At 34.8% G+C, this 24,069-nt stretch overlaps 1 protein-coding gene across 13 annotated transcripts in view; it reads left to right on the forward strand.

Moving 5' to 3' along the window:
• Positions 1-24,069, forward strand: part of LOC100741138 (glutamate receptor ionotropic, NMDA 2B) — a 317,617-nt gene that overhangs the window by 218,794 nt on the left and 74,754 nt on the right. For 11 of the 13 annotated variants that reach the window (XM_024366713.2, XM_033320050.1, XM_024366714.2 and 8 more), the window contains 3 exons: positions 17,056-17,234; positions 18,851-19,265; positions 22,729-22,915. In XM_024366713.2, the coding sequence (XP_024222481.1) occupies positions 17,056-17,234; positions 18,851-19,265; positions 22,729-22,915 (781 nt within the window). Of the gene's footprint in view, positions 1-775; positions 1,852-17,055; positions 17,235-18,850; positions 19,266-22,728; positions 22,916-24,069 lie in introns of all 13 variants that reach the window. The other 2 variants (XM_024366719.2, XM_024366722.2) reach the window with 1 other exon arrangement.

Consider the following 24,069-nt stretch of genomic DNA (forward strand, 5'->3'; position numbering starts at 1 on the left):
GACAATTTATATTCAAGGGCACAATAATATGCACCTCTTCTTATTTAGAATTTTTTGTTTCGCTAAATTCTATTCTCCTCGTAACAGCGGTCTCCAGGTCACGGGTATACAAAAGAAAAAGTGTAAAGTTTTTCTTGAAGTAATTAACAACATTGTTAATCTTCAACATTGTTGATCTTGACGTTAACTGGAGTTACAATGTTGGTATATCAAAGAATCTTTAGACAACCATAATCGGCATTTTTTTTAATTCGATCTGAGAATAAGTTTCATTAAATGATACATATATGTATACTAATTGAAGTATATTAATACAGCCAAGGTATCTGCGCATTTAATTAATATTGACAACTCATGTACCGTTTTATATTCTAAGCAAAATAACTACATTCCAGTAAACGCAGGCTGTTCCAAAATAAAAGAAGCTTAAAACTGCAGAAATTTTCTGGGTGACCTGTTACGCATAAATTTTTACCTCTGAAGCTCAAAAAAACATCCATGTAGACCACGACCTCCATTTATGCAACTACAAAATGCACAAGTTTAGTTAGAGGAGATAGCATAAACCAGGAGCCTATTGGCCTATTTTTTTTTTTTTTTTTGTTTTTGTTTTTGGTTATTCCCTACGCTGCTGTTTGCATGTTATTCGATACCGAAACGTACTTTTTACTTCTGTGTACAAGATGTACAATTTGTTCGAGCCTCCATCAACGACAGAAGGCAACCGTTTTCAGAAAATAAAACAGCTACGTACAACAATTAATTTCTTTTTCAGTGTCTTCCGAAATATTAGTTATCTCGTCCGTACGAAGGCAAGCGCAATCCGTTTGCCACTCCCGAGTTCCTCTTGTTATCTCGAATAATAATCGCCAGCGTGAAATCAAATTTCGTCTTCCTTCATCGAAATATATTAACGAGTTGTCGCTTAGATAGTAATCTACTACAGTGTATAGTTGTTAAAAATTTTCATGTAATACACTGACGAAGCTCTGGAAGCATCGTCGACAATCTTGGAACTATCAGTGTTCAGACGATCGGATATCGAAGAATGACGCACGAGAAGCGACGCAAATCGAATCTGATCAGTTACGTGTACTAGAAGATACCAATTTCACTGTAACATGTCTCATCTTCCGTGAACGATGGCAAGAGCACGGAAAAAATTTTTTACAAGTTTCAAAAATTCTCGAAACGACACGATTCTCGATATAGTGATTCAGTAGTTGGTAATCTAATTGCTAGAAATTTTATCTTCGACGTTAAAGTAAGATTTGAAGGAAAGAGAAAGAAGATTCTTCTGCATGTCGAAGGTGAATATTTTCCAAAATCATCGACGAATCACGGAACTACTTTCCTCGACACTCAAACTTCGTGTGTATCAACTGGATCATCGAGATACGTAGCTTCGCTTTCCAATACCATCGATTAGAAATAATTTTTACACTTAATCGACCTTGAAGCAGGAGAATCGTGGAGCAGACGAAAAATACAAAGTCGAGGAAGGAAGACGAGGAGGAAAGATGCGAGTCGAACTCCTTCTGATCCTCGGTACGTTCGTGATCTCCGGCGATTGCGGCCGGAGGGTAACGATCAGCGAGTCCGGAGTTCCTGAATCATCCAGACGGCGCAATGGATCGTTACCGAAAATGTCGATCGGATTAGTGGTGCCGCACACTAATTTCGGTGTGCGCGAGTACACGAAGGCCGTGAACCGCACGGTTGGCTTCCTGCGCAAAGGCGGCAAGCTGAAGGGACAGAACAAGCATTCTGGATCCAGCTTCCTGGATAAGTATGACTTCACGCAGCACTCAGTTCGACTGAGCATGATGACGCTCACACCGAGTCCTACAGGTATATATGGAAGAAGTATAATTAAGTTTTTGAATAACACGATATTTGTTAATACGATTACATGCCAGATAAACGTAACACGATGCACATGGTTTCATCCTTAGCGATTTTTAATTTTTATTTTCATTTTTTATTACTAACGCCATTGGCCAGTTGCTTACAATCCGTAAAATATTAAAATACAATATATATATATATATATATATATATATATATATATTAAAAATAATATTGTAAAGTATTAAAGTACATAAGGGATATTTTGCATTTATAGAAAATTTACAGGCGTGGGTGATAAATGTGCCGAATGCGCATATTATGCAAAGATATACAAGAAACCCAAAGTAGAGCGCTCGTTACAATATTTAGTGGGTAGAAGAAGTCTCTGTTTGGGTTCCATTTCTTCAGCCGCATTCATAAAGGGATGAAATACCATGAACATCTGCAGTCTAATGATAGCTGTAATAGAGGTTAATGAAATGCAAGAAGGATTTTCTTTCTAAATTTCGCACATTTTTACGCTTGTATGTTTATTTATTTCCGACTCGGAATATAGTCAGTATATTTGTACGAGTTTCAAGTTTCGTGCAACACAGTTTGAAATAACAAATCCAATTGATCGTGTTATTCAAACAGTGCCCCTATTATTTTATATAATAATTGATTAATAATTTGAATCTCAGTTGGTAAAATGGAATACTCGATTACTATATGCGAGAATGAAACTGTATTCCATTCGTAGAAACTTATTGAAAACCGACTTCACGAAATATTTGATTTAATGTCAGAAAATGCTTCATAGCTTGCAAACAGATGTCTATTTATTGTGAATTACATTTGCTAACAAAATGATCACATCAGCACATTCCCACAATTCTCAGCTTAACCATCAACTTCGTAGAAATACATCTTCCAACCCGACATCTACTATTTCAACGTCTAGGGCATGGTTAGAAAGCGTGCCCAGCAGCTTTCAAACGAAAAGTACTTCCCTTTTCCCTTCGCCCTCTTACCATATTTCCCTTATAGCGCCTTAATACACTTTAATGTAAAAATATGGTATGAGAAATATGATTTCTGTATTTTTACATGAAAAGGAATAGTATATTTTATTATCAACATTTTTTATTGTCACTTACTGGCTAATAGAACACATCAAATTTTAAATGCAATATTATTACAATAGTTACCGATGTATTATCATCTTGTCAATTCAGACTTATATATCTTTTTTATTCAGAAACATTAAAAAACACTGCTAATAATAAATGTAGTAATTATATATAATTTCAATAATATTAATCATTGACGTATCAATATATTCGTAATTGAGTTTAATACAGTAACGTATTTCTAACGCTGATTAAGGATTATATTACGATACTTGTCTGTTTAACGACGGATGTTTACTATATGTATACCGCATGATTGACTTGTACTACTTACACGACCCGAGACTAGTTTATTTTCCTCGTCTGCGTATTAATTCCTTAGCTTGTTCTGTTTACGACGGATATTTACTATACTTCTAACGAATGGCTGACTTGTACTACTTTTTTCATTCGTGACTAATTTGTGTTATTTGGCTTAATAATAGTTGATTTGTTTTACATACGATGGATATTATTCTTTTTATTCGACCTGCGAATATATTATTGCATAATTAGTTTAGCAATGATTGGTCTGCTGTATTTGCTATGAATATTTAATATCGTTCGATGGAATGATTGACTTGTACTACTTGTTTGATCCGCAAATAATCTATTTTACTTGGATGAGCAATAATAGACCCACTCTACTTGTTTAATACGAATGTCTTATTTATAAGTAAATTACGCGTACATGTTCGTGTATTCTTGGAAAATTTAAGGTTTCAAAAATCTGTAAAATGCATATAGTATGTAAAAATACGTGAAATATTCAAAGTAACGCACTCATTATGATATAATCGTGTCATATTTAATAGACAAAGTAAATTCCTATTTGAAAACTATTTCTTTAATTATGTTTATAAAAATATAACACTGCATAAATATCTGTAGTTTACTTGCGAGTTTTAAGCTACAAAATAAGCTACTCTATCCGTAATATAACGCGACAGTTATAATCTTCAGAAATAACGATAATTCAGCATAAAACTTTTCGAAAGCCAATAATCTATCAGTATTTCACCTTCTTCCGCTCCTCTCAGTTACCAATTCGCCTGAGACATCAAAATAACAGGAAGCGGAAATCGCAGGGAGTTCGTTGCTCTGTGGAACTCAGCGAGTCGCAATATTTCCGTGTGACGAACTCGAAAGCAGGACAATATCGCCGCTTTCATATCGCCTCTGTTGGCGACACGTGGCCACGTAGCGATAGTAAAAAAAGGACGCTGTTTCTTCCTTTGCCAGGACGCCGAAATTAATGTTCTCGTTCCTTCAAAAGTCTTCACATCGGTCAATATGTACGGCTTAACGTTCGCTCGTACCAATTCGCGACGACCTCGTCTTCTGCACACGTGTAAAAATGTGTGCGGTATGCCTGTATTACCTTATGAAGGGCGAACGTGACTGGAAAACATGGATGCTCCAGTGAAAAATATTCCTCTTTGATTCTGTTCAAAATAAGCCGACTTTATCTTACGCATTCTCTCTCGTGAAATAATTAGGACGATGAAACTCTCTCGTTTATTTCAAACTAGAAATATTAGAGCGATAAATTGGTCATATTAGGGCGGTCCGAGATACAACTTTGAGATTTTATAAAATTCGAACGATTCATTTTTGGTAAAGGTTTCAGGTTAAAAGCTCTCTTCGTGTAGCCTTTATATATTATCCATTTGATTATCAGAGTGGATAAGAGTATCTACGTTACAGTAGACCAATACATTTTTATTTCCTTGGTACATATTTCGTATTTTAGTCGTTTTAGAGATAACAATGTAACGTTTGATCGGTAGCAACGTTCAGCACGTTGGTGGATTAATTCTGTTTACTGCGTACTTAACCTATCGACATCGACGTGCTATATCGTTACTACGTCAGCAATGTGTCAGTATATTCCGCTAAAAGAGATTTGTCAGTGATACGTATGCCTGTGAGCTTGTATGGGTTTTAGAATGATTGGGGTTAGGTTTGGGAATGAACAATGAACATAATAAGAGAAGAAGCATCGATAATGTGGAAAATTATAAGAACAAATACGATTCATTTTACTTTATATCATATAGACCACTGTTTCACCATGAACAAATGCTGTATTCGCGTTGTCATATTTGACTATCGTATTTTGTTTAATGACAGTTAATCTGTTGTACGTATCATGGATATTTGCCATTCTCCGAATAAATAATTGGTTTATTCTACTTGGTTTAACAATAATTGGATATTGTTACGGACATTTTATATCATTCGGTGGAATGACTGACTTACACTACTTGCTTGATCTATGAGCAATCTATTTGGCTTAGCCGGGCAATAATAGATTCATTCTACTTATGCATTAATAATAATTTTTTATTTAAATGATATTTTATTCTACGATAATTCTTAAGACAAGTTCATAAAACAACGATCGTTTGTACGTAGACAGTGAAATAAAAGATCGAAACATCAATGCCATTTAGTATTTGACCGATATGTCGCGTTTCTTATATCGGTTTCCTTTTGATGGATCGTTGTTCGAGGTTTCAGGGGCACGCACATATATTTCAAACATTTTGGCAGCGTTCCCGACGAATATCTTAACGTCAGTTTAGATTTGTTACCTTGTGGTACTTTTGGAACCCGATTGCTGCTACTGTTCTTGTTTCTTATGGGTTATCGATGATATGTGGAAGTTGGGAAGTTACGAAAGTTGTAGGTAGAATAGAAATGAGGGAAAAGTAAGTACTTCGAGAAACGTATCGTTCCAGATTTTGCAATGAATTGTTGGCAAGACCGTTTAGCAAATTTACATGTTCCTTTTACAGGACAAACAAATTCATAACAATTTTTGGAAATAATTGAAGGTTTGAAAGATCTTGGAGTATTACGATTTTATTCGTTTCTATTAGAAACGTTTCAAAACGTATTTAAAATACTCTTTCAAGACGCAAGACGAGAGTAAACGTTTGTAAAAAGGCTCTCTCCATTCTTAGTTTGCAACATCAAAGTTTTTAATCTTCGTATCTTGAACTCCATTCTCGCTCTCACTTTAAACACTCACAAATTAAACAGTTGTATTTAAGCAATCAATTAAATGAAAAATATCATTTTCATCGTCTTAATAAAAATAATTAACGTTCACATGCATATTCAATTCATATTCATATCGTTAACCGTTTCTATTCCTTTACAGCTAACACGACACAGAAGCGTTCAACGAAATAAACGAAACAACATTTGTGAATTTAAAAATCAGGCCACCTCTCAATTTATCCGTATAAGTTACACAGCGGAAGAGCTAATTGATGCAAATTAAGCTTCTTTTATTGCCGCGAATCGTGCGCACCATTGATTCAATTCTTCGTGACTTTTCGCGTGTCAAAATTAAAATCGGAAAACCTTGAATATTACTTTTCTCCTGGAGATACAGAAAGATGAAGCAGAACAAACAGAGATGCATACGTATAGAAAGTTTTAAGCTCAAAAATAGTAAAAACTGAAAGAAAACCTAAAGATGACAATTTCTAAATTTCAACAAATTTTTATGCAAATACATATTTTTGACAATATAATGAAAAAATAGAACTTACTTCGGTAGAAAATTGTTTCATCGACCAAATATTGTAGAAAGTACCTGTACTATGGATATCTTACGTATTTATTCGTATTACGTGCAATGTTACACTTTCAATGTTAAGGTATCCCTAATACCTTAATATTTATTAAAAAGTCCGTGATAAATAAATAAATAAGTTTGCAAATAAAATCGCGGAATTGAAACTAAAATCGGAACAGAGGATCATGTCGTTGAATAGTCTTGTGTCAAACGAGCGATATATCATACTGCATTAACTTTAGAAAGTGACAGAGTAGCAAGTAGACAAGATGCAGACGAAACGCCTCCGGATTCGCAGAGAAAGGTGACATCGAGCCGTGTATCGTACGTGCTTCTGGTTTCTACGGCACGCGTGCTCGCTGCGATAGCTTTCTGCGACTACGATTCCGCGCCAGAGGTAGTTTGCTGTTTCGCTAAACGGTCGTTGTGAATGACGTCTCGAGGAAAATCGTGGACACGTTGTTTTCTCGAACTGTCACCGCGATTTCAAGGAGTCTTTTTCCTCTTGCTTTGGTGAAGTGGGTTTATATTCGACTAGTACTTCTAAAATCTCGAGACTTCTTTTCTGCTTTGAGAGAAAACGCGACGTTATACTGCCATAGAAGCTTTCGCGGGATTTTGTAGAGACTCTATGAGAGTTTTAGAAATATTAGCGAATATTGCTTAGAATCAGGCGGTAAAATTTAATGCAAAGCTATCGTAACGCAAAGAATCCTTCTAAAACTAAAAGACTCGATTAATAAGAGCTTCGTATTTAAAGAGAAGTAATTAGATTATTACAATGAAATGGCTTTTGTTGTTAGACGGAAATTTAAGAATATCGTATTGCCAAATTCCAAGGAAAAATTGCTACGAAAAATTCAGTTTAATAGACTCATCACCAGACACAGATCTAATGGTACTTAATGTTTAATAAAAACTTGGAAAAATTTCCTTTCCATCAGCGAAGGAATAATACCATTATTTCGCGGTGACATTGTTGCCTGGAAAGACTAACTGTAGCGAGGCGAATTAATATTTAATCTGTAATAACAAACGGTGTTTTATTGATTTTCATTGGAAGGATTTTCCAATTCATTTCCAAGCGTTTTTGTAAAATCATCCACGTCGAATTTACCAATTGTATTACTTAGATTTATGTGTTTATCGCCGATAAGTCGCTGATGGATTTCATTAATACCTACAAGTCTGCAGGATCTCGAACGTCAGCTCAAATTTTCGTTACATTACCTTCGATGTATAATCCAAAACTTCCGCGCTTTTTGTTTCTTTGCAGCTTATCTTTCTTTGTAAAGTGAAATATTGTCTCGGTGAAACCCGAACGAGAATTCTATTAGGAACCTTTATACTTTAAAATTTAGAGACGAATACACCTTCAAGTTTCATTGATAGTTAATACTTTCAAATTTCACTCATTTTTAACTTTCGTGATTCTATGTCACGTTGGACTCGACAACGATATTTCACGCGATCCGTTTTCGGCTTTAACTAAATATATATTAAACTTGACACATAATTCATATTCGTCATTTAACAGTAGATGCTGCTACAATAATCGATATAATATAAACAAACCGAGCAACTCGTACACAGTTTTTCTCAGAAAAATTTTTCTTCTCTGTCTTAAAAGTTATAATATTTTAATCGTCGGAATTTTTGTACAGTGTTACTAGAAGTATGCCATACCGATAATATGCTCGCTATCGATTATGAAAATATAAATGTACCGAAATTATGGACCGCTCTTGAAAATACGTTATTGAATAATAAAATGTTCGACGATAAAGTATCGCATGTTAGATTACGAAAGAATTATCCGTACTTTAAAATGCCACTATATGAAGTTATATTAAATAAATAACTTCATAGATATTGTAAAATTATTTATCAATCTTATTTTATTATTATTATTTTATTATTTATTATCAGTCTTATTAGGAACAGTTTTGGACTCGCTAGGTCCTGTAAGATGATAAATCCGATTTAGTGATGCGACACATATTGTCCATCTAATTCCGCTAATAACTCAATCTCGTCCAGTCCCTTCTGTCGTAACAGTGTGTCCGTGCTCTTACCTTGAGTTCATTACACTAATTGATTTTCCTACGACTATACTGTCGATATAGACGCACATGCGTTGATTTCAAAGACTCATCACTTAGCTCTGCATCGAGTTCCACGCTAAACAATTGATTCAAACGAACAAATTTGGTTTCTCTTGCTAAGCCTTCAATTAGAATGAATTTGTATATATAGAAAGAGATCACGTATATAGGTATCATACAATTATGTAATATAATATATTAGTAATTTCATATAATTATGATTGCATAATGACATAATTTTCCCAATGCCATCCTTCGTCTAATTTAATAGTCGCGTTGTAAGAAAAATTGTCTGAATTTTTTTTGTACAATTACTTTTAAGAATTTTTTAATTGTTTAATTACATATTGGAACATTTTATAACATTTTTAACACTCGCGTAATTACCTTTTATTATGCCTTGATATTGTATTATATATATGAGCAAGATGCAAAAGCATCTAAAAGAAATGGAATAATGAAAGTAAATGGAAAGAATTAAAAGATAAATTTACCTTTGTAATAAATACGACCTACTTGTCTATCAGGCTATGCTTTAATGTTCGTCGGTGGGACAATAAGAAGTAGAAATTTAACGATTAATGTTTAAACTGTGCAAACACTGCAAACGACGTTTTCATTTGCTATTTGGTCTTTGAATTATTCATCGATTATTAAGAATATTTCCTTTTCCAAACGTTAAACACAGTAATCGATTCTATTCGTTCGTATTAAATTAATATCAAACGACGTGTGACAAAAACATTAGGAGATGTGGAAGAAGCAAAATACAGAGAAAGGAATGAGAGAAAATGGATGAACAATTATGAGCACCTTCATGAATGAAATTTCATTGAAATTCATTTGTAAAATTTGATTAACCAACTTTGGAGGACATAGGCAATTAATACTGATAGAATATTCAAGATAATACTAACCGATTATTTCAAAAATCAAATTACTATATATCAAATTTTAATTATCGTTTAATTCAAAAAATTAATTATTCACTGATAATATTCTGCTATAAATTCCATAAAATGTTCAGGTCACGTGTCACGATTTCACGAACGTTGAGTTATCTTTTATTCGCGATATTGTTGATTCGTTGGCTGGCCATTTCGCATGGTTCCATTATAAACCGTGCAATTATCGAAAAGATAAACAGCGAGACTAGATCCTCATTGATGGAATAATATTGTCGTAACGTTCAAATCATTAATCGGTATGCACGCGATAAACGAATATCACGTTTAATTACAGCGTGGAATAATGTCATTCGACCGAGTCATGGTCAACACAAGTTTTCAATGAAAATTCCTGATATATAAAGCTGATAAAATGACGAACGTTCTGTCGACCCAGTCGTTCTCTATTAACACGTTAACTATTACGGTGATTATCGCTGACCCACGTTACTAAATTTATTGGAATGATTTAAGTAGGATAAATCTCACGCATTAAAAAGTTATCAATGATGCGAATACTTAGATAACATTGTCAGAAAAAAATGCGCAAATATAATACGATTTGCAAAAATTTAATGTTATGGTGTGGTACGTTGCCATCTATTGCGGCTCTATCAGGGTAAACACTGTGTATATTGTATATTCGTACACTTGTCCGTATCTGTAATGAACATATTACGCGTAACATACATTACATTTATTACACAAAACATTTTAAAATTTCTTCGTAATTACATCCAACTATTATCATCGTATTGGTAAAACTTTTGGTGATTTTGAAAATGTATACGGAAGTTCCAAGACATTTAGTACAAGCGTAAGTTTATTTAAATATTCATACTGTGTACTAATCTTTTACTAAATATAAATTTGCGATAAATATTCTGCGACTTCTACGTACATGTGTATTTTCAAATTGCAATCAAATTTTTCCAACATAATCGTAATAATCACGTTTCATTATAGCGCTAATGAAATTTCAAAATGTTTCACGTAATACGCGCAATATACTCAAAAGATTTCTGTGATAAATGTACGAATACTTTTGTAAGCAATCATGCGAATATAAAATTCGCGTGGCAATCAACGAGTTAAACACGCATTCAACTAATTTCTCCGTCATCGTAGATTCGCAAAACTTTTACCACCTTCCTAGCTTATAATTGACTCCACGTTCACCAGATACAAGCAGACTCGTCCGTGTTAATTGGTCGCGAGCTTAATATCCGCTTCAGTCGCGTCTCGTGTCCGAATCGCTCCGCTATTTACTCGATGCACGTATATTCTGTGTGCAGACACGATGACTCGAATGAGTTTCACGGTGCTTAAATACTGCGGTTCGTGTGGAATTCTTCGTGTAATTAAAAACAATACTCGACCGATCCATCGAGGGAGAATACGAGTTTCTGGTTCGAAACGACGAGCATTGTAGCTGAGGAAGGGCTGAAGTGAAAATTTTTCAGCGAATGTTCGATTCAGCCGTCTTGTTGGCACGGTCTATTTTATAATCCAGTTACGAATCCTTTCCCGTCTCGGCGGAAGCGTGAAATTTACGCACGAACGATCATATCGGATCGAGCAAGTCATCGACCAACAAATTTAATAGCGCTGTGTCAGTAATACGGATTTGTACGTGGCTGCCTACGAACGAAATGTTCGTGGAACACGTTATACAAATTGTATTGTTATTTAGCGCTTCATTTTGGAGAATTTAATCGGCTATTTTAATTACACATCTACAATATTTATTGGAGACGAAATAATATGATTTGCAATTGTTTGATTTGCTGTTTACTAAATTTTGTTAATGGCATGGCAAATGAGATTCCATTACCCGGTGGTATATATCTGGAAAATATTATCCACAAATGTCTTTACATATACAATGTAAAAGTTCGAAACATATTAAAATTTTTAAAGAAAATACGTCTGTGTATATATAAGATTATTGTTTAAATTTCATTCTTGACTCCATGAAGAAACAATGAGATATCACATATTAATGTCAGAAATGTAACGTTTACAGTAATTAAAAATACTTTAGCGCAGATCGTATTATATTTCACGCGAAAGTTACGTTTTATTCATTAACATAAATATTTGATATTTTATCGCTTGAAAGTTTTCCAGTGATCTGATAAGCAATAAAAAGCGTAATATTTAGATTTTAATGTTTGGATACTCTTCGCCAGATGATTAATCCCGAGTTACGTTCTTCGACTCTTCCCATCACAAAATTAGCTTCGTTAGTCGTGTCATATTATAATGCTTGTCAAACAAATTAGATGCGGAGACAGTCTAAGAAGCAGCGGTTCGATGAAGGTAAATTCTGATCAAAGACTGCATTATCCCATGTACACGGTCGATTACATCTTCGATCATGCATTTCTAATAGGAAGCTGTAACGTGTATTGTTTACTAAACAATACCATAATAACGGATCAAAGCGAAATTATTCGCCGGGGCTACTATATTATGTAAATTACAAAGGAAATCATACATCATACCGCGAAAGTAAATCTCCCAAATCCCAATTGAATTCTGTTTGCTTATACCTTATCCCCTTATCCTAACAAGTTTAATCAATAATACCGTAAACAATAACGATGCTTCTCTGATATAAATATTCCAATACGTCTCTATTAATAATACTTTTAACAATAGTTTTCTTCCACTATCTCCAACATTATTTTCGTTATATTTTCATAGCTTGTACGATAAAAATGTTCGCTGAAATTTTACGGACATACAGAAGAAGAAGAGAATTGATACCCCAGGGAACTGTAAAAGATTCGCCGATATTAAACGTGTATCGTAGCGCGTATATATCCCGCATACCCATTTTAATAATAATTAATATAACAGTAAACGAAAGGCAAACATGTGAAATTCCAAATTATAATAAAACGTATCATCATACGTTATTGTATTTCCATTTTAATTTTTCCATTTAACAAACCACTAAACGAGTGGTAAACATCATGGCATTATGAATTATGAGATTAACGACATTATTATGATATAAAATCCTCTCGTAGGACACATTTGATCGCATCAAATTAACAATAATACTAATTTATTTGCAAACAAAATCGTCCAGGGTAATTCGTTAGCGTGAACGTTTGCCCGGGTAGCATGGAGATCACGAGCGGTTATTTATTACGTGCATTGTTCCGGTTGATGTTTGCCATTCGCATGGCAAAACGCGAAACAATCATACATAACGGACTGGATAGCAGTTATTGTTGAAACGTTCCGAGCATACATACATACGTCAGTACGGTGGACTCGTGTTAGCGACCGCCGACTGAATGTGGACAATCATCGAAACTCAATCTTTCGCGGGAACTCATACGTCGACGAAGTATAACGCATTGCACGCGACGAGCATCGGTTTATGTGACGAACGCCGTTTGTGGTGATTTTTTAAATTAGGAAATTAGACTAAGTACGTTAAATTAAAGAGAAAATTATTTCTCTCGAAACGAAAATAAAACAAAAATAGGTACAAATGCTCTTTCGCGGGAACGTTTATACGTTCGCCGATACGTTCATACGATCGTAACGTCGGATATTCGTTGTTATCTTTATAATAGTGAGTTTATCACTATGTGTATATATATATATATATTAAATATTAGAATATATTAAGCAATAAGAAGAAATTTTATACGCATATGTATTTATATTGAAGAAAGAAAAAAGACACAGAAACTAGCGGAAAATAATTGATAACAACAGTCGAGATGCGCATGGCGGAAGAAGTTCGTGGAACAATCGCGTTAGACACCCTTTCATTTTGTTAATTTCAAGAAGCACTCATAAGTGGTGCTATAGTTTCCACGCGCGAGTGTCACTCATAAGAGAGTGTAGAATTACACATATATGTAGTATCGTGGAAAAGAGACCTGTGGCGGCACTCGATAGCAAATACCGCCAGCGCAGTGGCATAATATAGTATGGCTACGTCATAATATAGTATGGCTACGTCGTACCGCCGCGTATCGGTATCTTTGCCTAACACATCACTACAAAAATTCACCGTTTATTGTAAATACCAAAATGTATTTAAAATTGTATCTTGGGTTAAATAAACATCATTAAAAAAAAGCCACCAGCGCAGTGGTTAGCGCCTTAGGTTACGAACGTACGGAACCCGGGCTCGAATCCCGGCGACCGGAGTCCGATTTTTCTTCCACGATACAAAATTGAAAAGAAAAGCGGCCGTACCCAGCAGCGCGACATCTACGGCCTAAGTATTCCGATACTACATGTATGCACGCACGTACATACACGCGCACATACAACACGAAATAATCGACTTACCCGGCACGCGTTAAATTTCGCAGCCAAAGAGAAATTGAGATAAGTTTTGCAGAAGTTGGGAATTTCGGGGTAGGTTGTTTCATATATGTCACGTACGTCTCTCACGCGAAGTTTTGTGCAATCGTTTCGTAACAAGCGCTTGTTAAAATAACGACGATATGAGGCGAACTTCAAGGAAGAATTCCATTTTTATTTGCTGGACTTTATAGAAGAATGTAGTCGTCACGAAGATACTAAAGGAATTTTATGAAAATAAGAGAGGTTTGTGGTGAGCGTATGCTCGCAGATTTCGTTGCACATTTGGGAATGCATTAAATATTATGTGTAAACTGTAGAATTTTGAAAATAATTCATATTTTCATGAACAGAGGTGAAAAGCTGGAATCTAAATAAAGAAAAAACATTATGCAGAGGATAATTTATAATTTTAGAGCCAAGCTTTTTAATTCAATTTTAAGTTATTGCTAATATATGTAGAAAAACAAAATTACGATGAAATATATTTTTAATAGGCGAAGAGAAACAAGATCTCCAGATATTACAAAACTCAACTTATGATATCATCTGACTCTGAGTCGCTAATAACATATTAATATAGTTTACCTATGTGACTGTGCATTTAAAAAAATGGCAGGAAGAATTTAAAGATACGATATATGTCTCTAAATTGGTTATAATCTAAATGAAAATATTGAACGTAACAAGATGTCATAACGAATCATAAGTTTTTATCGTGCTGAATGCCATCCACCGTTCCACTTGCATACGAAATACCAGCTTAAATTTTCATTAAAATTTCCGCGGCTTAATAAGATTCGCCCTCGGGAATCCTGATCGTAAGCAAGAAGTGAAATTAAGAAACCACTGGAAAGAATAATGTAACAGAGATGGAAACGAGGACATGAAGAAACAGGGTCACACGGGCATCGAGGGATGAAGCGGAGGGTTTTGTGGGACAGGTCAGGATGTGTCCATGACTCGAATGATCGCGATTCCGCGATTGCGTTGTTGCTTCGTAACGGCGATCGCTAAAAAGCGTAGTGGATCGATCGAGAAAGAGGACTGTAAGCGTACCATCGAATATTCTCTGAAATTATTCCACGATTCTAAACGAAGGTAATAAATGTCTTGCTTGTGACGAGAGAATAGAATTATTCGACCAGTCCGAAAAATAGTTTGTGTCCGAAAAAAATTGATAGTGATACCGTGAAATTAGAAATAAAAATGCAATGACGAATGGTAAAATTGTAAAATAAAATTTTGAATTAGCTTGAACACTGATACGTGTTTTGTAAAGTGGACAGTGATACAGGGAAACTATAGATTAATATGCGGCATAATGAATAACAAAATTACAAAATAAGATCTGAAAATAAAGTAGAAATTAATATGCGGTGATAAAATAATAATTACAAACAGCTACAAACTTGTTTGCATTTAAATTACCTCGAATGAAAAAGATTCATTATTGCTTTCGTAATAACATAGCTGCAGCCTAGCATAGTATAAATTCTCGCTGAAGTTATAGAACGGAATCCAATAGAAACTTTCCTGAATCATCGTGAATCGATCAATTTTCGTCTTTCGCCCACGGTATCTTTCGCCCTTGCGAAAATAACCCATTACAACCGCGCTCTCGTGTTTACAGTAAAAATAGAACAAACCGATCATGAACCGCGAACTGTAAACGAGGAAATGAAATTGCTGGCAATGCGAAGCATCGAGGGTAGAAAGAAAGAAAACAAAGCGAGGATTATCATCTCGAACGCGGCAGATGCGTCTTATTGCTTCCAGTAAAGGTTTTCAAACGGATAGGAGCTCACGATTTCTATTATCTCTAGATTAAAGTTTGACCAACAGCTTCTGAATTTTTCAATCGCAAACTTTGCAACTGCTCCTCTTCTCTCAGTCGGTTTTCCCGGCGTTGCTCGCCTGCATGTAATCAAATCGATCGAGTTGTGAGCTTTTTGTAAAATTAATCGTCGCTGATCAATCGAGACAGCGTTTCGCGCCGGTAATCGACCCCATTGCTCCTTCGTGACCCTAACGTTTATTGTGTCCATTTGTAAAAGCGCGCGTACCCCACCCGAAAGGAAACATTCACTGCTCGTATCCGTGTGCAATTGCGATAAATTGCGTCAATAGCCGCAGGATACTATGCTAGAACGATTATACCCCCAATAAATCACGCAAACACGATTACGAGCTTCGTATCTTCGATCACGCGGCAAATTCCTATATAATTTTACTTTCATTTTATCGTGTAGTCGCAACTTTCAGGTCACTTCGTGTAGATTCAGTTGCGAATGTGGAACTTTTGTTCACGATTACGAAAGGTGGAATGAAACTTTGAAATTGTTGAATGTGAGGCTATAGACACATATGGAGTTTCTTGGTACACGAGTAATTGTGCAGGTCAGAGAAGATTCACGCGAAAGTTGGCTCATGAAAGTATTCGAATACTTAGTACAGCTTATGAATATACATATTATGCGAATTGTACAAAACTTTCTGAAATTTCATTAACATTGAAACGAACGCGACTACTGTAATTACTGTATGATAGAATTTCAAACTAGTCAGAAAATGTATAGAAGTTACAAGATATTTATTACAAACATACACTTAGTGAAAAATGAATATATAGTATAAATAGTGGTCTTAAACATATAACTAATGCCAAAGATGGTCTCATTAAATATCGTGGCTTATTAATGAAACGAAGAATTGGCTGTATGCTCCTCATAGATATTTTGTAATTTCTACGATATATACATTTTCAGATCTGCTTCACATTTTACCCATACAATCAGGATAGTCGTCTTGTTACAGTGTTGACGAGATTTAACAATGTTTTATATAATATATGCGTATATACATAAGATATTTCTAAGAGTGATCGAATAAAAAAATTTCTATATTCTATATAAGAAAGTGATTCGAATTATAATTAGTAGAATACCTGAAAATGTTCCAAATATGTATACGTATAATTCAACAAGAATGTTGTATCGTTCTGACGAATACTTTTGTTCGTTAAGAAGAAAATGTCTAATGTCGATGGTATTTTATTTGTGTTTCAGAAATTCTGAACTCGCTATGCAGAGAATTTCTGCCGATGAACGTGTCCGCTATCTTATACCTGATGAACTACGAGAAGTACGGCCGCAGCACTGCCAGTGCTCAATACTTTCTGCAGCTGGCCGGTTACTTAGGAATTCCAGTGATAGCATGGAATGCAGATAACTCGGGATTGGAGCGAGTGAGTTGATCCAAATGTTCCTTTTTTCTCATCTGCGCAAGCGAACTTTACAAACAAGCACAGCCTATTTAAAAAAAAAAATTATTTTCCAGTTCCTTGTAAAACAAAATAGAAATAAAAACTTTCTAACATGTTAAGCTTTCGTGATTTCTCTAAACACGATTATGACAACACGAATGTTACCTTCGTATCAAGCAGAAAGATAATTTCGGCCATTTTTTAGAAATAATATTTTGACACGCATTACAGTAATTAGTAAGCATTTATAGGAAGTTAAGAAAGGCAAAAATAAATAAAGCATTCGTTATATTATTTAATACGTGAGATAAATTTCCATTTAGGTCACTTTCTTAATCGTGTTTATAAAAATATAGATTTAAGAGTATATTTATCAAAAATATGCATGTTCACGATCAATGCTACAAAATATACAAAATCGTATAAAAATATACAAATAAACATCCAGAGTTTAGTAATTAGATATAACGAGTTACGTTTTGTTGTACGCGAAAATTGTCTTGGTGCTCGAAAAACATATAAATTATACAGCCGCAATTTATATTTCTGATAAAATATACTGCTAATGAAATTAGCAATAATTATACGCAATTAATATTAACCCTTTTACGAATTCCTATGTCCGAATTCCACTCTCGCTTATAATAATATCTTAGAATAATAATAATAATAATAAAATCTCTAGCAAAAAATTGGAATGAATTATCACGCACATCGATAACGATTGTGCAAATTTTTCCTGGAACGTAACAAATCTTTTAACGGTTGAAAAATATGGAGAATAACAGAAAAAATATGTATACGAATAATTACGTATAATAGACTGCGGATTTTTATGTATATATGCAAAAATTTAAAATTGTAAAAATACACAGAACGCGCGCAATATGCAAAATTATTTAAAACACTGCGTACTCGTTAATATAGTTAATATATAAAACAAATTTCCGCTTAGGTTCCATTTCTTCAATAGTGGTTATAAAAGTTTTGCATAAATGTGTAGGATGATTAGTACGTGAGGTTTAAAGGACGAGATTGTTCGCTGTTGAAACCGTCGAATATATCTAAAATAATAAATTAATGTACAGCCTTATATGTGAGTCGTTAGCACAAAATATAAATCGCAGAATAAAATCGCGGAATAAACACTCGTTAATGCTCGTCGCGTAACTCGATAAATACTCGTGAGATACTCTACGATACTGTTCGATACTCTATACGTACTGTGCATCGTTCGCGATCACGTCCGTTTATTTATACTGGTCGGGGAGAAGTCGGGAAATTTGAATTCGTCTTCTTCCGACGATTGCATGTAGCGGCGACATTGTTTTGCCCTGAGTTTGTTTATCATTACATCTCTGCGTCAAGGCTGAGTCAATGTCCTGAGGCAAAACAACAGCATGAGTCGCTCTCGACTCGCGTCGTCCTTCGATTCCTGTGCCGCTACATAAATATCCACAGATTAGCTCAATGCAAAAAACGAAATTGGTTCTACGTAATACAACGTCAAATTACTTAAATCGTAGCTCAATACTGTTACGAGAATGTCACGTTAGAACGATCCGTTTGAAAATACATGAATTTTCGTCATCTTTCAGAGAGCTTCGCAGAGTAACCTACAGCTGCAGCTGGCGCCATCGTTGGAGCACCAAACGGCCGCGATGCTGAGCATCCTCGAGAGGTACAAATGGCATCAGTTCAGCGTGGTCACATCGCAGATTGCCGGACACGACGATTTCGTGCAGGCGGTCCGTGAAAGGATCTCCGACATGCAGGATACTTTCAAGTTCACCATATTGAGCGCGATCCTAGTCACCGATACACGAGATCTTCTCGAGTTGGTAAACAGCGAGTCCAGAGTGATGTTACTCTACTCGACAAGGGAGGAAGCCATCACAATCTTGGGTGCGGCACACGATTACAAGATCACCGGTGAAAATTACGTGTGGGTCGTAACGCAGAGCGTGATCGAAAACTTGCAGACGCCCAGCCAGTTTCCAATTGGGATGCTTGGTGAGTGGAAATGTTTGGTTAATTGGCGTCTTACGTATTTAGTGGATTTCGGTGATTGACGATTGCTGGAAAATATTTACTTATACGTGTCTATTTATTTATTATCATTCCTAATTCATTCAGAAATTTTCAATTCAATTCTAATATTATATAATAATGTTTATTTATATATTTAATTATAATAATAAATAAGATAATTGTGTATGTGTGTGTGTGTATAAGATATCAAAATTGAATATGCATTTAGATCTGTAACTTTTGATATATTCTTCAGTGGAAGAATTAATTATTTATTCATGCAATCTCCGCTTGCGCAAACAGTTACGTTAGGTTGCATAAATTATTGGGTAATATAGTAGAGCTTATTTAAATTCCAATAAATTAGAAGCTTGCGTCGTGATTATGCATCGGAATATAGGTAGCGATCTTGTTCGAGAAATAAGCTCCTCGATAAGAGAAAAGATAGATTTATTATAAAAAGGCGGGCTGACATAATATTTTTACTTTGCTGATTGGAGGTATTTTACTTTACTTGGCAGAGATATGAAACTTTGACTTTCCGTTGTCTTTGTTCTCGTGGTATTGAGAGGATAATATTATACGTATTCCAGTAATTTTAAGTAAATTTCCTGTTACGATTCCTTTATTTTCTCTATCTTAATGTTGTTTTAATAAGCGAAAAGGGATTTAATGTTTTCAGAAATTTCATAACGTGAAATTGGGTCGAGAAACCATCCATTCGTATTTTTCTCAAACTTAGACAATTTTTTATACAATATTTGTGTTACGCATAAAATTTCCTCGTAGCAAAAATTTCATGCAAATAAATAAAAGATGGTCGAAATTATCACACGCAGTTTTCAAAATTAATTCAATGAATACCGATTAAATATTTGTTATACATGGCTAAAAATTTGTTTCATTAAACGTCATTTCATTAATTTACCGCCATTAACATTATTTTATTAATTTTGTTCACTTTTCAACCTGAAGAAAAGATTCGAAGAAACATAAATTTAGCTAGAAATGAGTAAAAAATTCTCCTTTACCTCTAAGTATTGGAAACTCAATTGGCAAGCGTCATATCTGCGCTTCTTCTCTACGAAATCGAGAGGTCTGTCGAAGCGTATGACGTTCGACGTGTTCCTGCAGAACAGAATTCGATGAATTTATTCCTCCCAAGAGGATAGCCACGACAGGATCTCGAGGAAGGCATCAATTTCCGATTTCCGTGATTCTCGCCTCCCCGTTGAATCTCCTTTTCAACGACTGGCCACTCAAAATATCGACCGCCATTCGATCCTAACAACTAAAAATTCTAACAGGCGGCAACTCTCTTCCGTTATTCTTTACATCGAGAAGTTTCTTATAGGCATCGATGCTGACGTTCAGATGACGATTACGGAGCTTAGAAAGTGACTAAAATTCTATAATAATTCGCCAGATATTTTTAACGTTAAGTTTTTCGTAAAAGGAAAAGAGAGGGAAATTAATTTTAATGATTAATTTTAAAGTTATTGAACAAGGGAAAGAAAAATTAATTTTTACGAGCTTCGTAAAATTTCCATCGAAAACTCGGTTATAGGACTTGAAGATATGATTTCGTGTGCGTTTTTTTTTAAGTTTCTATTTTTAAAAAGGAGAAATATTAATATTTATGATCTCTTCTGATACAATTACAATTTTTATGCTAACATTCTCTAAGTACAAGCCTTATAAAATCCTGATATCCAAGGATCCAACGTGAAGCTGTTTATTAGACGACACGAAACGTCTTCTGTTTCCGCCAACATGTCTCTGGGACAATACAAAACAATTTGCACACGTTTCTCCCTCGTGAGTAATTTCGCGAGCTTCAAAACGAGAACGCGTGAGGTATAATAACGTTAACGAAATGAAATTACTGCAAGTGAAACGCGGCCTCTTTCTAATTTCCCTCAAATCTCCGTCTCTCGTATCGTCTCGCTCGATTTATTCTCGGCTATTTTTTCGTGGATAATCCGAGAGGAAGATACGTATATTCGCATCAATTCACGAAAATCCAGACTCTTGAACGAGCGCGCCGGTGACAGAAAGATTTCTGAATTCAATATTTTCGCAGGCACTGTAACGATGTTGGTCACATGGGAACGCGCATACGCGAACGGCAATGCTCAGCGAACAAGGCAGGAAATACGAAAAAGAAAAGAACGAAAAAGCTAGATCTGCAGCAAAAAATTCAAGTTTTGGTATTGACAAATATTCTGCAATCTCGAGTGGGAGCCGCAAAAGTCGAAAACGGTTTCTATTTGTACCTGCAGTCTCATCGATTTTCAACGCGTGGTCTTGTCAGAGAGATATCATATATCATATATCATACATCCACTCGAAATTCAAGGAAAAAATATGTTGGACGGATGTCGCTAGTTTTAGAACGTAAATAAAATATCCGGTCAAATATTCGATAAGAATGGCTATTAGATTTTAATAAGAAGATTTCCTTAGTGGAATTATAGAAATTCTATTTACTTCTCATTATACGTTTTTAGGCGGATATCCTAGGTGTACACACCACTGCACATATGATACAAATAACCACCTAATATTGTATTGTATATAAACGTTTTTCGATACCATTTACATTGTACATAAAATACTTTTTGTATCCACGCAATTGAATGACTTCGATAACTTGAAATGGCAAAAATTTAAATATTTAAGTGGCACACTCTGTATAATCGTTTCTAAAAGAATTGTTATATTTCATAAAACGAATTGCAGTGTTTAATTGAATTTTGTTGTAGCTTCGTTTCTTAAGATAATAAGCTGTTCTCAGACCTAAAAGCTTTTAATCGAATTTCGAACAAGATTATTCCATCTGTAACACAATAGAGAGTATACTATAACTTCTCGTAGTACTATATGCGTATTTTTCTCCACACACATTCTCTAAACTGTGATAATTAAACTGTGCCTGACACTGATTGATTCGAGTTTAACTACTGACGCTGTCACCTGTTACAATCAATAACTATATATAATATAACCTTCTTTTATACGATAAATTATCAATCGCTCATTTGTTATTCAGTGATTTAAGAAGCAAAATGAAAGAAAAAAATTCCCAGATACCAAGCGTCCAACGAATACGCTTCGGCTGTGTCAACCGAGCACTCGCGTCCCTGTCGATCAGCGTGTCTTCCATTTTAGCAACCGTTCGAGGACAGCAAGCTGTATCGAAGAGAATTTAATTAAATCCATTCGAACGAAGCCTGTCTATCAACTAACGTTATTTACTCCTCGTTTCCCTCTTAAAAACAGTTTTGACGAACTCAAATTTCGCTTATTAATCAAGTTCTAAATGCGTTATGATTTAAATTATATAAAATACAGACTGCATTTTCATTTAATTAGAAATCATTTTTTTTTTTAACATGTAATTCCAGAGCTTTTACGACTTACCGTTTTGGTCTATCTTTTTCAGGAGTACATTTTGATACGAGCACGGAACGTCTGGTCAGCGAAATCACGACCGCGGTGAAAGTTTACGCGTACGGCGCCGAGGATTTCTTGAACAATCAGGCAAACAGTCATCTCAGTCTGAACACTCAGCTCAGCTGCGAGGGAAGCTACGGCGAATCCCGCTGGAACGCTGGGGATCTGTTTTTCAAGTAAGCGTTGCTTTTAATACAACATTTTTAGGTTCGGTACACGAAATACGGTGTACGGAATATGATCGTAGAAAAGGAATACACAGGGTGGTTGGTGACTGGTGGTACAAGCGGAAAGGGGGTGATTCTACGTGAAAAAAGAAGTCGAAAATATAGAATACAAATTTTTCATTTGAGGCTTTGTTTTCGAGAAAATCGACTTTGAATTTTCGCTCGGTACGCGTGCGGTACGTTATAACGGATCTCACTGTAGATCGTTGTCTCGATGGAAATATTAAAAAAAGAAATAAAAAATAAATTTTATTCTATATTTTCGACTTCTTTTTTCGCGGAAAATCACCCCCTTTCCGCTTGTACCACCAGTTACCAACCTCCCTGTATATTTGAAAATACAACTCTTGTACAATTGCATGATTATAATCTTTTAAGAATTCGCTAATATTATATTTATGTTTCTATTTCGATTTTTATATTCTCTCGGTATTATATCCGCACAGTTATGATCTCCTGAGCTTCCGCTAAATTTTATTTTATTCCGAAGGAAACGAAAAAAGAGGACATTTTTTTTCATTTCGTGCTTTTATCACATAAATGTTATATTACCGTAATCGCATCAAAATCTATTTTTGCGCAAAGAGTATCAGTTCTGAATTTACGATGAGAGATTTAATATGCAAAATTCAGTCACGTGATATTGCGGTGACGGAATTTTAAGTTAATCTACGGCAAATACGACACTACAAAAGTGAACCTTAAGAAGTTAACGAAATACCATTTTAGATAATATCTGTTGTCAACGCCGAGTCGATACTGTATTTTAATAGAATGTTTTTCCTTTCTATAAAATTCAATTGCATGAAATAGATATATCCCACTTTGACTGATCAAAAACCATTTAACATTACATTTCAATTAATTGGCCACGTAATTTCATTAAAATTACAGTTAAGATAATAGCATCATCTAGCGTGCAATTTATGATATGAAATTAACAGTTCCACCAACCATAAATTTCGAGTATAATTAATTAATGAATTTATTCGATGGCAGAACGTATAGTTGTATGATGCGAGTAATCGTTACGCATAGGATAACCTTGGCTTAATTACCCATGGGGGATGTGAACATTGATTAAATTCATTTGATAATATCAA

Source organism: Bombus impatiens, unplaced genomic scaffold (assembly GCF_000188095.3).
Source record: "Bombus impatiens unplaced genomic scaffold, BIMP_2.2 scf_0233, whole genome shotgun sequence".
In the NCBI taxonomy this organism is placed as follows: domain Eukaryota; kingdom Metazoa; phylum Arthropoda; class Insecta; order Hymenoptera; family Apidae; genus Bombus; species Bombus impatiens.